The sequence below is a fragment of the Notechis scutatus genome, chromosome 7 (genome assembly GCF_049901735.1).
Source record: "Notechis scutatus isolate UNSWTSFEM ecotype Mainland chromosome 7, rNotScu1.2, whole genome shotgun sequence".
Classification (NCBI taxonomy): Eukaryota; Metazoa; Chordata; class Lepidosauria; order Squamata; family Elapidae; genus Notechis; species Notechis scutatus.
Genome location: NC_142015.1, coordinates 13763134 through 13778756, shown reverse-complemented (window position 1 = coordinate 13778756; position 15623 = coordinate 13763134). Strand labels below are relative to the sequence as shown.

The following is a 15623-nucleotide window of genomic DNA, read 5'->3' as shown; positions in this document are numbered from 1 at the left end:
GAATGTCAGAGAGAGCAAGCCATGATCTCTAGCTCCCTCTTATGGCAATTCGCAATACAATCAACCAATCGGAATATAGCACAAATCAATACAGTGATTTTGTCTTAAAGCTACAAACAAGCATTGTTGGTTTATATATTGCCAACCCAACTAATTAGTGGACAGATTCCTAACAAGCACAAACCCTTTCAACTGCAGCAGCTCTTAGATCCTCCCACTCTCTGATCCTCTTGATCTAGAGAAGCCAAGATCTAGCCTGGAAACCTGCTGTTTTATCACTGAGCTTCATCTTATTTCTCAAAAGCCCATTTGTCCCCCAATCTTTCAGATTTACAGTCTCCACGCCAGGGCAATCAATTATTCATAGCTCCTTAGATGCTGCCAAAACGTTTTATCCAGGATTTTACTTCTAAGAGCCATACCTGATGTGTAAAGGATAATCTATAAGAGAAGAACCATTTTCCTCTTTAAGCAACCATAGAAAGCTTTGATTTTGATCTGATCACCAATCCTGACTGAAAGAGTCACTGTCACTGTGTCACTGTCTTGATCTCTAGAAGTTGTAAGTATTTGTTTTCTGGATTAAAAGTGTTGGGATAATATAAGAACTACACTCTCACTTCCAAGGATGCTGATACCGCTTTGGGGTATGTGTGAATCTGGCCTGGCTGACTCATAGTTTTAAGTCATGATTTATTGTTTAAAGAATCAATCAGATACTACATTAACCACAAAATAAAGAACTGATGATGTGTGAACACCATCTAGGTTCATGAGTGTCTGCTGCTCAACTTCTATCAATTTAATTGTATCTTAACTGTGCTGTTCAAAAGGTAACTGGACTTTCTTGGTTTTTCTCCTTGAAAAAAATTTGCTTCTCATCCAAGAAGCTTCTTCAATTCTTCAGTTGAACTAAAGAAGCTTCCTGGATGAGAAGTGAAATGTTTTTAAGGAGAAAAACCAAGAAAGTCCCATTGCTTTTTGAACAGCACCTTTGGGAAAATCATGACCTGGGTGATTGAGAATCTCCATGAACAAGTTAATTATAGTTTTACTCTAAGTAACTTTATCCCTCACTTTATAGTTGGGGATAAGGAAACATACCAGTTTTGCTTACTTCCCACCAAAATGTTTAAAACTGCAAATTGTTTCGAATGATGGTATCTTAGTATCATCCAAGGATCAAATTCTCACCCTCCTTGAAGTGCCATATGGAATAGACAATTACTTTCAGCATGGATGTTCCTGCCTGAAATGTAGCTGCTAAAGGTGAGAAGTCTGAGAGATAAAAAGAGAAAGCAACTCTTGTTCCACGTCATAAAGATGGTTCCAATTCTGACTTTTAAAAATTAGACTTCAAATGCTCTGCCTGGAATGGTCAAATCTTCGTTTCTTTTCATCCTGTCTGTGGAAGAAATGTTCCTCATTTGATAAGCTCATATTATTTCTTTTTCTTTAAAAAATAATAATGGAATTCTTACATGTTTATCCTTATCTTCAATAATGAGAAATAACCTGTTTACATTGCAGGATTGTTGTACATGAAATATACATATAGTGACAGATCATAGTCCTGAGCACATAATAGCTCAATATTTGTATCATTCAAAGAAGAAGAGGAAGAAAAAGGAAGGAGAAGAAGGAAGATTAAGGAGGAGGAGGATTGTTCAAGCAGGGCTACCATCAAAATTGGAAAAATAGAAAAAGTCCTTGATTAACATAAGGAACATAGGTCCTACTAAGAAAAAATTGGATTTGATTTAACTAGCAGGCCTGCAAACCTACAACTGAAAATCAACTCTATTTTATTTAGACTTTACTGAAAAGATTCCAAAACATACTTTGTTTACCACATCTTTGCAAATAGTCCTGACAGTGGGACTTTTGTCCCAACCCAGCTTTGTTCTAATCCTATCCATGAAACTGCAGGTGGTGGAAGAAGCTGAATTTGCTTCAAGCAAAACAGAAGAGGTTAAAGGAGTCTCTGACTTTGACTCTATGTCTCTGTGGATACTCAGAATAGACCATCTCTTCTCCTGTTTCCCTTCCCTTCCATTGTCTGGGAAGCATATGGCTCAGAAATTGCGGGTTTGTTAAATTTCATGAAATAGGCGAGACGAAGAAGGGACAAAAAAGAGGAAATGAAGGATGCCACACAACAAAAGCTGCTTGAAATAATTCATCCCAAGTACAGCTTTACCCTTTTATTTAACTGATGATAAAAGCAATCACCACCTGCTAGGCTTCTGAAGGGAACCAGTCTTTACCCCACTACAAAATGCAACATGCAAAATAGGATTTTAAGAAACTTCCCCGGCTAACCTGTGCAAGGTATGGGGAGTGTTGTGCTTCTCCTTTGTGCCTTCAGCCAAGATGGATTCATTCTTACCCACCTCTCCTCATTTGGAGTGAGGAAAAGAAACATCCAAAAGCCAAATACAAAAAGTTTGAGCAAAAAGAATGTGCCTGCCTGCCTGCCAGCCTGCCAGCCAGCCAAGCAATTTTCCTTGGAGTAAAAACATATACGAAATACAGACTGCAACGACACCATCAAAGCCAACATCTTTAACACAGTCTTTGGCTCAGTATTTGTAAACAGCAATGGATCATGCCCAGTATTTCCTAGCCGAACCACAGACAACTACAATGATCTAATACATATCAATTTTACAGAAGACAATGTTGAAAAAGCACTACGCAATCTAAAACCATCTCTATCTATTGGACCGGATGGAATATGTGCCTACTTCTTAAAAAAGCTATCCACTGCCATAGCCAAACCTCTAAGCATAATCTTTGAAAAATCTTTCAGGACCAGCTCCTTACCTAACCTATGGTCACAAGCCACGGTCATCCCCATCTTCAAAAAAGGAGACCCCAGCCAAGTTGAAAATTACAGACCAATCTCCTTATGCTGCGTCACCTGTAAAGTCATGGAATCAATTATTAACCAATCCATCATCCTCCACTTAGAGACAAACAACCTACTCTCCAATAAACAATTTGGTTTCGGAAAAAAACTATCCTGTAATCTGCAACTCTTACACTGCAAAAACATATGGACTACACAACTCGATCAGGGCAAAACAATAGACGCAATCTATATAGACTTCTGTAAAGCCTTTGATTCAGTGGTACCCGACAAACTACTCCTAAAACTAAAATCTTATGGTATCTCTAGACAACTGCATAACTGGATAGAAGCATTTCTGTCAAACAGACAACAAACTGTCAACATTGGGAGTGTCCTATCAAATTCTGTACCTGTCAATAGTGGTGTCCCCCAAGGCAGTGTTCTAGGACCAACTCTCTTCATACTCTACATAAATGACCTCTGTGATCATATTAAGAGCAACTACGTTCTCTTCGCTGATGATGGAAAGCTGTTCAATACCACAGACCCTTCAAAAAGACCTTGACTATGTATCAGAATGGTCAAACAAATGGCAACTTCAAATCTTAACAAATAAATGCTCTGTCCTACATATTGGCAAAAAAAATCAGAAAATAAAATACAGGCTGAATAATCAAGACCTTGTTGATGATCCAAACTCTGTCAAGGACCTTGGAGTACTCATCCCAAATGACCTAAGTGCTAGAGCCCACTGTAACTACATAGCCAAAAAGGTGTTAAGAGTTGTTAACCTAATCTTACGTAGCTTTTTCTCTGGTAATATTACACTAATAACTAGAGCATACAAAACATTTGCTAGACCAATACTCGAATACAGCTCATCAGTCTGGAACCCACATTACGTATCTGATATTAGCAGTTGAGAAAGTCCAGAAATATTTCACAAGAAGAGTTCTCCACTCCTCTACTCGTTGTAGAATACCTTATGCACAAGACTTGAAATGCTAGACCTAGAAAACCTAGAACTATGCCACCTTCGGTCCGATCTAAGTATAGTATATAAAATCATACATTGCAATGTCCTACCTGTTAATGAATACTTCAGCTTCAACCAAAACAATACAAGAGCACAACAATAGATACAAACTCAAGGTTAATCGCACCAGACTTGATTGCAGGAAATACGACTTCAGCAACAGAGTGGTCAATGTCTGGAATATTCTACCTGACTCTGTGGTTTCTTCCCCAAACCCCAAATACTTTAACCTTAGACTTTCTACTATTGACCTCACCCCTTTCCTAAGAAGTCTGTAGGGGGCGTGCATAAGCGCACCAACATGCCTACTGTCCCTGTCCTATTGTTTCTTTTATTTTTCTCATATGTACCCATTTCATGTATTCATAACTTTGTATTTTCTTATTCCTATTATCTTGTAAGCGATTGACAAATCAAATAAATAAATAAATGGGATCAGCTCAGCAACTTTTGTGAGGTATATATAGGATAATAGTTAAATCGCAATTGCCAGGATAAAATTCAAAAGATTGGCTGATCTCATTAAATCCCTTTTCACTGTTTTAACTGTCCGGTTGCCATTTTGAGACTGTGGCTGTTCAAAGGTTTTGCTGTCTGTCTTTTTTGACAGGAGAAAAGTTTTGCACATAGTTCTCTGTATGAAAATCCAGCTTTATTGCTTTTATCAAGAGGAACTAAATAATATTAATGGGAAGAATTGGCCTGCAGCCTCATGTCTACCCTTTATTTCAGTGTTCATGTTCTTGAAATATTTGGCTGTGGCTGATGGGAGTCATAGTCCAAAACTGGCAGCACTAGATACTATTCAACATGGAACATGTGCACCCAATGGAATTGACTAATGATATGAACACCTTTCTTTACCTTTGAACAACGGGACCTAGTTACTGGATTAAACTAGAGTTTGTACTCACACAGAATTGTGACCAAATTAAACTAGAGTTTGTACTCACCAGAAATGCCACCAGACTTGAAATTCTAGAACTAGAAAACCTTGAATTACGCCGTCTTCGGTCTGACTTAAGCATGGTATACAAAATCATACATTGCAATGTCCTACCTGTCAATGAATACTTCAGCTTCAACCATAACAACACAAGAGCACACAATAGATACAAACTCAAAGTAAACCGCACCAAACTTGATTGCAGGAAATACGACTTCAGCAATAGAGTGGTCAATGTCTGGAATACTCTACCCGACTCTGTAGTTTCTTCCCCAAACCCCAAAAACTTTAACCTTAGACTGTCTACTATTGACCTCACCCCTTTCCTAAGAGGTCTGTGGGGGGCGTGCATAAGCGCACCAACGTGCCTACCTTCCCTGTCCTATTGTTTCTCTTATTCTTTTATTTTTCTTATATGTAACCATTTCATGTATTCACAACTATGTATACATTTATACTTATTATCTTGTAAACAATTGGCAAATCAAATAAATAAAATAAATAAATAAAGAATTCTAAACCAACGAAAGAGGCTGGGTTTCACAAGGTGATAACAGCTAACAACAAACCAAGATAAACACCAGGTCATCCAATCCAAGAGCTCCCATGCTGGGCAAAGTCACCAAGCAGATTTTTGATGTGTGTTTCATGTGCCAAGAGCGAACAGACTTTGCAGTTCTAACCTAATAAGGTTGCTATCCCACAGGATTGGCTTCAGAGGCTCTAGTGGTAGGGTCGCGCGGCTTCCGCGCAAACCAGTGTTTAGGGTGGAAAGGAACATACAGTTCCTGCCTTCCGATATTAGGGAGAGGGAGCCCTAATCCTGCCACACTAGCCAGAGACCCGCAACAAAGACATTCAACCCCGTCCGTTCGGCGACGCATCGACCCACTCTACCATCGCTGTTTGGAAGGGTTGGGGAACCTCAAGGCGGTGCTGTTTCCTTAAGCGGAGACAAAGAACAGCCGGCCGATTCGCTTCTGGAAGGGGCGGACTCATCACTCTTCCCTCCACCCGCAGCAGCTCCCCTTTTGATCATCCAAATACAGTGGCAGAGGGAGGGAGAGGATTCCACACACCCCCTTTAGGCTAGCAGTTCTGCCAATAAAGGGGAAGCTCTCTCCCACGAGTGGATCTGCCTACCCCCATCTGGACGAGGAAAGAGAAGGGTGTCTTCATGGGAGACTTGCGAGGGGGCTTGCTTGCCCTTCCTCATCCCTGCCGGGGGTCGGGCGGACTTACCGTTACACCACTGGAAGGGGTGCATCAGAGGCCCCAGAGCACAGCTGCTTGGCGGAACGAAAGGCGAAACAATACCCCGAACTGCGCGGGGCGCCTATGGCAATCTCGCTTTACCAGGCGCTCTGCCCACGTCCTCCGCCCAGCCTTGGAGCTGGACACAGCATTCCAATCGCGGGGAATCTTCCTTCCCCGTTGGCAGACTTTCCGAAGGAAATTATTGCAGTTCGGCCACGGGCGGCTTTTTCGAACGGCTCAATCAGAAATCAGCCACCGCTGAGCGAGCGACCCGAGTTGCAGCTCCTTTCTCAGGGTTGCGTCCAACATACCGCTTCGGAAACCAACCCTCCGCCTGGTCAACCCCGCCCCATCCCAATCAACCATCAAATCGGGGCTCTGGACAAGAGGAGCCGATTAGCATCTTCGCTTTTGAAGTAGGCAAGCAGTGAGTCGGGATTGGCTGGCTTGGGACGTGGCTCCAGCCTATAGCGTTGCGAACCAAAAGAGGAAGAACGAAGAATGGGGATTAGAAAAGAATGGGGAAGGGAAAAAAAGGAAAAAGAAGATCGATCAATCATAGCTGCGCTTAGGATCGCTCGCGTTGCAGGTAGCTTGATGGAGGTGCCGAATCCCGATTTTATTAACATTTTAAAAGGATCACCTTTCCAGCTCTTCATCCCAAGGGACCTGGCAATTCTTCCTTTCTTTATTAGATTTCTATTCCTCCTTTAACCTGTACCAGAGTAAAATTATAGACACAATTTACATAGACTTCTGCAAAGCCTTTGATTCAGTGGTACACTACAAACTAATGTTAAAACTAAACTCTTACGGCATTTGCAGATCCCTCCATAAGTGGATTACTGCATTCCTGTCAAACAGGCAACAAATAGTAAAAATAGGGAGTGCTATATCAAACTCTGCTCCAGTTAACAGCGGTGTCCCACAAGGCAGCATTCTAGGACCCACACTCTTTATACTCTATATAAATGACCTTTGCGATCACCTTATAAGCAACTGCTGGACGTAAAACTATTCAACACCACTGACAATACTACTATCCTTCAAAGTGACCTTGATTATGTGTCTGAATGGTCAAACATCTGGCAACACCAAATCTCGACCAACAAATGCTCTGTCCTACACATTGGGGGAAAAAATCAGTACACCAAATACAAACTAGGTGGATATGACCTCATTGATGACCCTCACTCTGTCAAGGACCTTGGAGTTCTCATATCTAATGATCTAAGCACTAGAACTCACTGTAACAGCATTGCCAAAAAGGCATTAAGAGTTGTAAATCTAATCTTACGAAGCTTCTTGTCAACTCTAGGATTCATCGTTGCCATAGAGTTCTGGAGGGAGGAAGTGATGTATTGAATAGTTTTAGGGGGAAAAATTATTATGAGTTATTAGTTCAAGGTGACAGAGAGTGGCGTAGCAAAGAATTGAGAATGCAGATCATTGGCTCATGTGATTGATGAAGTGTGAAAAAGGGGGTGGAGGTAGGTGGAATTTTGTGGGATGAGCTGGTAGGATTCCAGTACTGAAATTCCACTGGACAATACCAGTCTTTTCTTTGTTTTGAATAAATCACTGAGAATATGTCAGTCTCGGAGTTAATGTTTCAAATGAAGGATTGCTGGAAGTCTGAGACTTCTCCTCCAGAAATATTGAACTGCTAACTAGAGCATACAAAACTTTTGCCAGACCAATAATCGAATACAGCTCATCAGTCGAATCCGCACTGCATATCAGACATTAATACAATTGAGCGAGTCCAGAAGTATTTCACGAGAAGAGTACTACACTCTTCTGCTTGCAACAGAATACCCTATATCACCAGGCTTGAGATTTTGGGCTTGGACAACCTTGAAGTACGCTGCCTACGGTTAGACTTAAGCGTAGCACACAAAATTATCTGCTACAATGTTCTACCAGTCAATGACTACTTCAGCTTCAACCACAACAATACAAGAGCACACAACAGATACAAACTCAATGTAAACCGCTTCAAACTTGTTTGCAGAAAGTACGACTTCAGCAACAGAGTGGTCAATGCCTGGAATACACTAGACTCTGTTGTTACATCCTCTAACCCCCACTCCTTTAATCTCAAACTGACCACTATTGACCTCACCCCATTCCTAAGAGGTCTGTAAGGGGCATGCATAAGTGCACCATCGTGCCTACCATCCCTGTCCTATTGTCCCCATTTATTCGTACCTATTTTCTGTATTCTTACTCTTGTTTATACTTATATCTATTATCTTGTAAGTAATTGACAAATCAAATAAATAAATAAAAATAAATAAAAGACAAAGAGGATTGCATCCTGCACCCTCTCCTGCACAATAACAATACTTTACCTGCATCCCATCAATTGACTCAGACTACTCTTCCTCTTTCCCATTGTCTTTTTTTTCTGGAGGTGGACACACTTCAAAACTAAGTCCAGGGCTCCTTTGAGCTATTATACAATTATAGCGGTTATATTTCCAGGGGTAACTCAAGTTACTGCATCAAGGTGATGCCAGAAGTTTGCAACATCTATGGATTAAAAGTGAAGAGATGGAAAGGAACCTGGCAGATCTCAAGGGAGCTGTTCTGGAACTGGTGGAAGTCACGGTGCTGATGTCTGCTGCAGGGTGCCAGGTAGACATTTCTTAGACCTAATCAAGATATGTGACATGGTCTTTCCTGCAAATAAGTCACACAGGACTAACCAAATCCCCCCCAAATCAGTGGACTGCAGGGAAGAAAGGAATAACTACCGGAAATCTCCTGAAATGGAAGATTCTTCACTGCGACAAATGATGGCACATGCCACGTGAACACTGAACTGTTCACTGAGATCAACTCTTCCATAGAAGACCTTGCACTTTCCTCTACCTACTGGGCTGCACCTGTAATCCACCACCAAACAAATCTGACCCAGTGGGTCACACCTTGCTGATCTCAGTTTTGGCAAACAATGGTGTCCCATCTAATGAGCTGAAGAATAAACATGGAGAAAGGTCACCACCATGAAGCCATGCAATTCCATCAAATCCTTTCCCCCTTGTGCTGGTTTATTCCATTCTATCCAGCAACAAATATGATTAAGGGACTGAATGCTAAAATGTATGAAAAATGGTTTCAGGAATTGGGTATGTCTAGTTTAATGAAGAGAAGGAGTGACATGATAGCAGTCTTCCAATAACTTATAACTAAGAAGCAATGGATGGAAATTAACCAAGGAGAGAACCAACTTAGAACTAAGGAGAAATTTCCTGACAATGAGAACAATTAATTAGTGGAACGTCTTGCCTTCAGAAGTTGTGGGTTGCTCTAACACTGGCGGTTTTTAAGAGACTGAGCAGCCGCTTCTCTGAAATTTATTTTATTTATTTATTTTTGTCAATTGCTTACAAGATAATAGGTATAAGTAAAAACGTAGTAATGAATACATGGATACATATAAGAAAAAAATAAAAATAAAATAAACAATAGGACAGGGGCGGTAGGCATGTTGGTATGCTTATGGTATAGGGTTTCTTGTTTGATCACATTGGAGGGGTGTGTATATGTGGGAGAACTGAAGGAAGGTTGAAAAGTGGATGGATCAATTATAGCAATAGCACTTAGACTTATATGCCGCTTTACAGTACATTTATAGCCCTCTCTAAGCGGTATACAGAGTCAGCATATTGTCCCCAACAATTTGGGTCCTCATTTTACCCATCTTGGAAGGATGGAAGGCCGAGTCAGCCTTGAGCCTGGGGAGATTTGAACTGCCAAATTGCAGGCAGCCAGCAGTTAGCAGAAGTAGCCTGCACTCTAACCACTACGCCACTGTGGCTCACTATAATCACAAAGTTAGGGAATCTCACCTGTGCACTGCAAAGGTTCAGTAATTTTGGTGGAAAAATCATCATCATTGTTAGGGTTTGGGAATTAACCCCTAGCAGAGTATTGCAGCAGTAGTCAAACCAAGAAGCCAAAGGAGAGCGGAAGGGCCCCAGAGTATACACACACTGAACACAAACACTGTTTGTAGTTTAAATAGTTTTTAATCCAGTTAGAGTTTAAGCATTGTCATTCAGTCCATTAAGTCATTCACAGTATTTCCATCCAGTAAGACTCACTAGTATAGTCCAAGTTAAGAGTCCTTGCAATATCTTTATCAGCCGATAAAGATATCTTCTCCTTCTCCGGTTTCACTCTCCAGAGAAACAAACGCTGGATATTCAGCAAACAGTAGCAAACAATAACAGTTCAGTCACAGGCACTCACAGTCAGTAATCACAGTTAGTCGCAGCAGCACACAGTAACAGTTACAGCCAGACAGTAATCTTTCCAGCTTCTAATGCTTCCTTATATAGTAACTTCTAACCGCACCCTTAATCGGCTAATTGCCTGCTGCATTGTGCTTAAAGTGATAAGCACTTAAACCATGATATCTAAGTTTTATATATTTATTCACCCAAACCATATTTGGTATCAATGTTATACCTAACATACTCCCCTTTTGGGTGAAATAAATATATAATACCTTTACAATCTTATCCCATATTTTTCACAACTCTCCTGGTGCTCACTGGCACCTTGGGCTTTAGTAAAATTATCAGCTAAATTGTCCTCCGACATACAGTACTCTAGCTGAATCATCTTACTTCTTACAGATTGTCTCACGTTTAGGTATCTTAGATCTGTATGCTTGCTCCTTGTTTTTACTCCAATATTTGTGGCCATTTGAATTGCTGCCTGATTATCTTCATGTATAATTATAGGATAATCTACAGTTATACCTATATCAATTAACATTTGTTTATACATTATTAATTCTGTACATAACAATGATAAACAGGAGAATTCTGACTCCATAGTAGACAAACTTATATGCTGTTGTCTTATTGACTTCCAGCCTATTAATGTCTTACCCAGCATTATGGCTGTTCCTGAAGTCGACTTTCTAGTGTCTCTTTCTGATGCAAAGCTAGCATCTGCATAAGCACACAGAATTAAATCACCCTTTGGCTCTAAATACAATGAATAATTCATTGTCTTTTTAAGATATCTTAATATCCTCTTAGCTGCATTCCAGTGTCTTTCACATGGTGCAGAATTGAATCTAGCCAACTGATTCACGCAGTACGATATATCTGGTCTAGACCAATTACTAATATAACTCAAACTACCAATTAAAGATTGATAAATCACCTTATCAAACTCAGGGCTTTGTACATCAGTGTTGCTAAACTCCTGACTCATTGGAGTCTTAGCTGGCTTACAAAGCTCCATCTTGTAATCTTTTAGCAATTTGCTTATCTTATCTTCCTGAGATATCTTAAAACCTTTCCGTGTTTTCTTTATATTCAAACCGAGATACTTCTTTATCTCCCCTAATTGCTTGATCTTTATTCTCTTTCCTAATGATGCTATTATTTTATTTGCTTCATCATTAGTTTCAGTTATCAAAGCAATGTCATCTGTGAATAGTAATAATAATGATACTTTCCCATTTGTCTCCCTCTTAAACAGACATGGATCGCTAAACCAGCTTTAAATCCTATATTGTCTAGTTCCTTTACAATATACTGGTTCCATTCATAGCCTGATTGTTTAAGACCATAGAGGCTTTTCTTTAACAACCAACAATCATTATTATCCTTATTTTCACTTTTAATACCAACAGGTTTTTTCATATAAATAATATGTTTTAATGGGGCGTGCAAGTAAGCAGTTTCCACATCTAGATGGTTAACTATATAGTTTTTACTAGCTGCCCACACTAAAGCTGCCCTCAAGGTTGCTGCCTTAAGACTAGGTGCAAACACCTCATCGTAGTCATTAGCATTCTGCCTAAAACCTTGGGCTACTAACCTTGCCTTATGGATTAAATTACCATCTTTATCTATTTTTACCTTAAATATCCATTTGCAGCCAATGGATTTCTTTCCTACAGGTAATTTGGCATTTTCATACACCTTCATATCACTTAATGAATTCAGTTCCTTATTCATTGCTGCATACCATCTTTCTTTTTCCTTATTAGGATACTTTTTAATTTCTTCAACAGAATTAGGAACTTCATTAATCTGGCACACTGTGTTAGCCTGGTACCTATCAGGCGGTCTAGATACACGTGTAGTTCTTCTGGGAATTACAGGGCTTACAGGAGGACTTTGTTGAACTACTACCTGTTCATCTTCCTCATCCTGTTCAGCTATTGAATCTGTTTCTTCCTTTATGGGCACTATTTCATCCTGTATTTGTCTCTTTACTTTATTTTTAAAGTTACAGGGATAACTAATGGGATTTCTATAGGATTCAATAATTACATCTTTATTGGCATCCTGTTCTAATTTCTCCCATCCTTCATGTTCTAGAAATTGGGCACTAGCACTACATAACACTTTAGATGTGCCTTTCTCCCAAAATCTATATGCCCTATGGTTTGCCTGATAACCAACGAAGAAAAATCTTTTAGCTCTATGTTGCCCTTTTTTCTGAGTTGTGCAGGAATATGCACCCATGCTGGTGCACCAAATGTGTGCAGATAACTTAGATCAGGTTTCCTGCCATGCCATCTGGTGAATGGAATTTCACCTGTTGTTGTATTAACAACGTTGTTCAATATGTTATTAGCACACATTGTAGCCTCCCCCCACAAAGAATCAGGTAACCCAGAATCATTTAACATTGTTCTAACCATTGCCTGTAGTGTTTGGCCTCTTCTTTCAATAAAAGCGTTATGTTCTGGCCTGTATGGAGCAGACTTTTATGCTCTATTCCAGCTACTTTAAGTCTGTTCTGGAATTTGTTATTAATAAATTCCGTGCCATTATCTGTCACCAGGGTTATCAGTTGTCGCTTAGACTTTCTTTCAGCAAACCTAAGCCAATTGAAAAAATGTTGATATGTTTCAGTTTTGCTTTTCATTAAATAGCAAAACCCATATCTAGAATAATGATCCATAATGCTCAGTATATATCTAGCACCCCCATACTGGGTTTCTTTGGACCTATTATGTCTGCAAATACTACTTCTAAAGGTTCTTTTGTTTTGAAACCATTTAGCCTATTTGCAGGCAATACTTTGCTCTTATCTTCACAGCAAACATTACAACGCAAATATTTATCACAAGGTTTTAACCTTATTCCTTCAGATAACTCAACTGTACGTTTTAGCATTTTAAAATTTACATGCCCCAAACGCCTATGCAATAAATGGATACATTCTTCATGAGGCTTTATATTATTAAATACAGTTTGAGCCTCCCCTTTCTTACTATTATCTAAGACATATAATGTTCCATTTAAAGCTGCAGTTACCCTTTTGTTTTCTTTTTCAATTATGCAATTATTATCCTTAAAAGTAATTACATAACCTAATTTATCTAATACCCTTACTGAAAGCAAATTAAACTTTAGTTGCGGTACATACAACATTTTTATATCCTGGTTTATGTACGGACAACGTGCAAAACCTTGACCTTTCGCTTTCAGTTTCCAGCCATTGGCAAGTGATATATGTTGAGAACTTGTAGACATTTTTATAAATTTTGTCTTATCTCTTGTGATGCAGTGGGATGCGCCACTGTCAACCACCCATAAATTATTCTTCACATCAGAGTTGCTAATCGTGGCTAGTTCAAATGCTTTCTTTGGCTTTTTTACATTCTGGCTTTTTCTCTTTTTGCAGAATCTTGCCAAATGTCCTCTGCCTCCACAATTAAAACACTTTTTAATTGTGTATGCCGTCGAAGATAAATTCTCTTCTTCCAGGTGCTTTACTTTGCTTTGCTGGTTTCTTTCAAGCTTTGAAGATAATTTCTCTTCTTTCTTATCTTCTCTCAGCTCGTCACGCTCACGCCTTCTTCTGGCTTCTTCTAGTAGCCTGCCTGTAATCTCGGTTAATGAGAGGCTTTCTTTTGGCAATACCTCCAACGAAGTCACATAGTCATCATAGCTTTGATCTAATGAAGATAATATTATGTAGACTTGTTGCAGTTCATTAAATATAAGCTCTTTTCTTGCAAATCTTGAAAAATGCTCTTCATACAGTTTAAATGAACTAACATATCTCCATTCCTCTGAAGATGCGTTCGAAAAGCTTCCGTGTAAGATTTATATGTGCTCCTACACTGTCCCGAACATAAATCTTCCTGAGGTTCTCCCAGCAGTTTGCAGCATTTTCTTCTCCACGAATATGGACAAGCTGCTGATCACAGAGAGTCAGTCCTATGATGCATAAAGCCTGCTCATTCTTCAGTTTAAAGTCTTGTAACTTTTCGTTATCATCATCATCAGCAGGATCCCATCTACTCACATCTGGTGGGTTTGCTATAATGTCCCACAAACCTTCTCTGCATGTAGAAGTAAACTACATTTCATTGACCATGAAACATAGTTTGTTCCATCCAGCCTGGATATCATGGACAGTTGTGACAAATTTACTTGTGCCATTACTCTTCAGATATTTTGACTATTTTAAACTAATTAAAACAGTTTGTTTTTACAGTAATGTGCAACTCACACCAACTCTCTCTGCTATATCCTGGTTAGTTAGACTATGCTGCTGGGCCCATAACCAATGTTAGGGTTTGGGAATTAACCTCAGCAGAGTATTGCAGCAGTAGTCAAACCAAGAAGCCAAAGGAGAGCGGAAGGGCCCCAGAGTATACACACTGAACACAAACACTGTTTGTAGTTTAAATAGTTTTTAATCCAGTTAGAGTTTAAGCATTGTCATTCAGTCCATTAAGTCATTCACAGTATTTCCATCCAGTAAGACTCACTAGTATAGTCCAAGTTAAGAGTCCTTGCAATATCTTTATCAGCCGATAAAGATATCTTCTCCTTCTCCGGTTTCACTCTCCAGAGAAACAAACGCTGGATATTCAGCAAACAGTAGCAAACAATAACAGTTCAGTCACAGGCACTCACAGTCAGTAATCACAGTTAGTCGCAGCAGCACACAGTAACAGTTACAGCCAGACAGTAATCTTTCCAGCTTCTAATGCTTCCTTATATAGTAACTTCTAACGACACCCTTAATCGGCTAATTGCCTGCTGCATTGTGCTTAAAGTGATAAGCACTTAAACCATGATATCTAAGTTTTATATATTTATTCACCCAAACCATATTTGGTATCAATGTTATACCTAACAATCATCACCAACTCTGGCAAAAGAGAGAAATAAGAGGAAAGAATTTTGAGGAGGTTGGAGTGCAAACATTACATTAATAATTTTTAAAAGGCCTAAATCATAGCATCCTGTTTCTCAAGGTCACAACTGAATAATTTGCACACTGAATTTTCCATGTGGCAAAATTATATTTAACAGAAGATGATAACATTCTTGAAATGGGTTCACTTGCCCTGAAATAAAATCCCTGGTCTCTTATATTTTATTTATGTATATAAATATTTATGTCTCATGTATATAGGCAGTTCTCAGTTCATGCAGCATTTAAAATCAATTCACGGTGATATTCATCTACCAACAGCTGATAGTTTTGTGTGATTGATTCTCTCATATTTTTTAAAAATTACTACA

The 15623-nt window shown here is 39.3% G+C and overlaps 1 protein-coding gene across 2 annotated transcripts in view; it reads right to left on the bottom strand.

The window, feature by feature from the left end:
- RNF122 (ring finger protein 122) overlaps nt 1-6506 on the bottom strand; it is a 65549-nt gene extending 59043 nt beyond the window's left edge. The window contains exon 1 of one of the 2 annotated variants that reach the window (XM_026671355.2): nt 6079-6506. In XM_026671355.2, coding sequence (XP_026527140.1) covers nt 6079-6103 — 25 coding nt within the window. In that variant the 5' untranslated portion in view covers nt 6104-6506. The remainder of the gene's footprint in view (nt 1-6078) is intronic. The other variant, XM_026671354.2, reaches the window with a different exon arrangement.
- Nucleotides 6507-15623: the final 9117 nt, after the last annotated feature.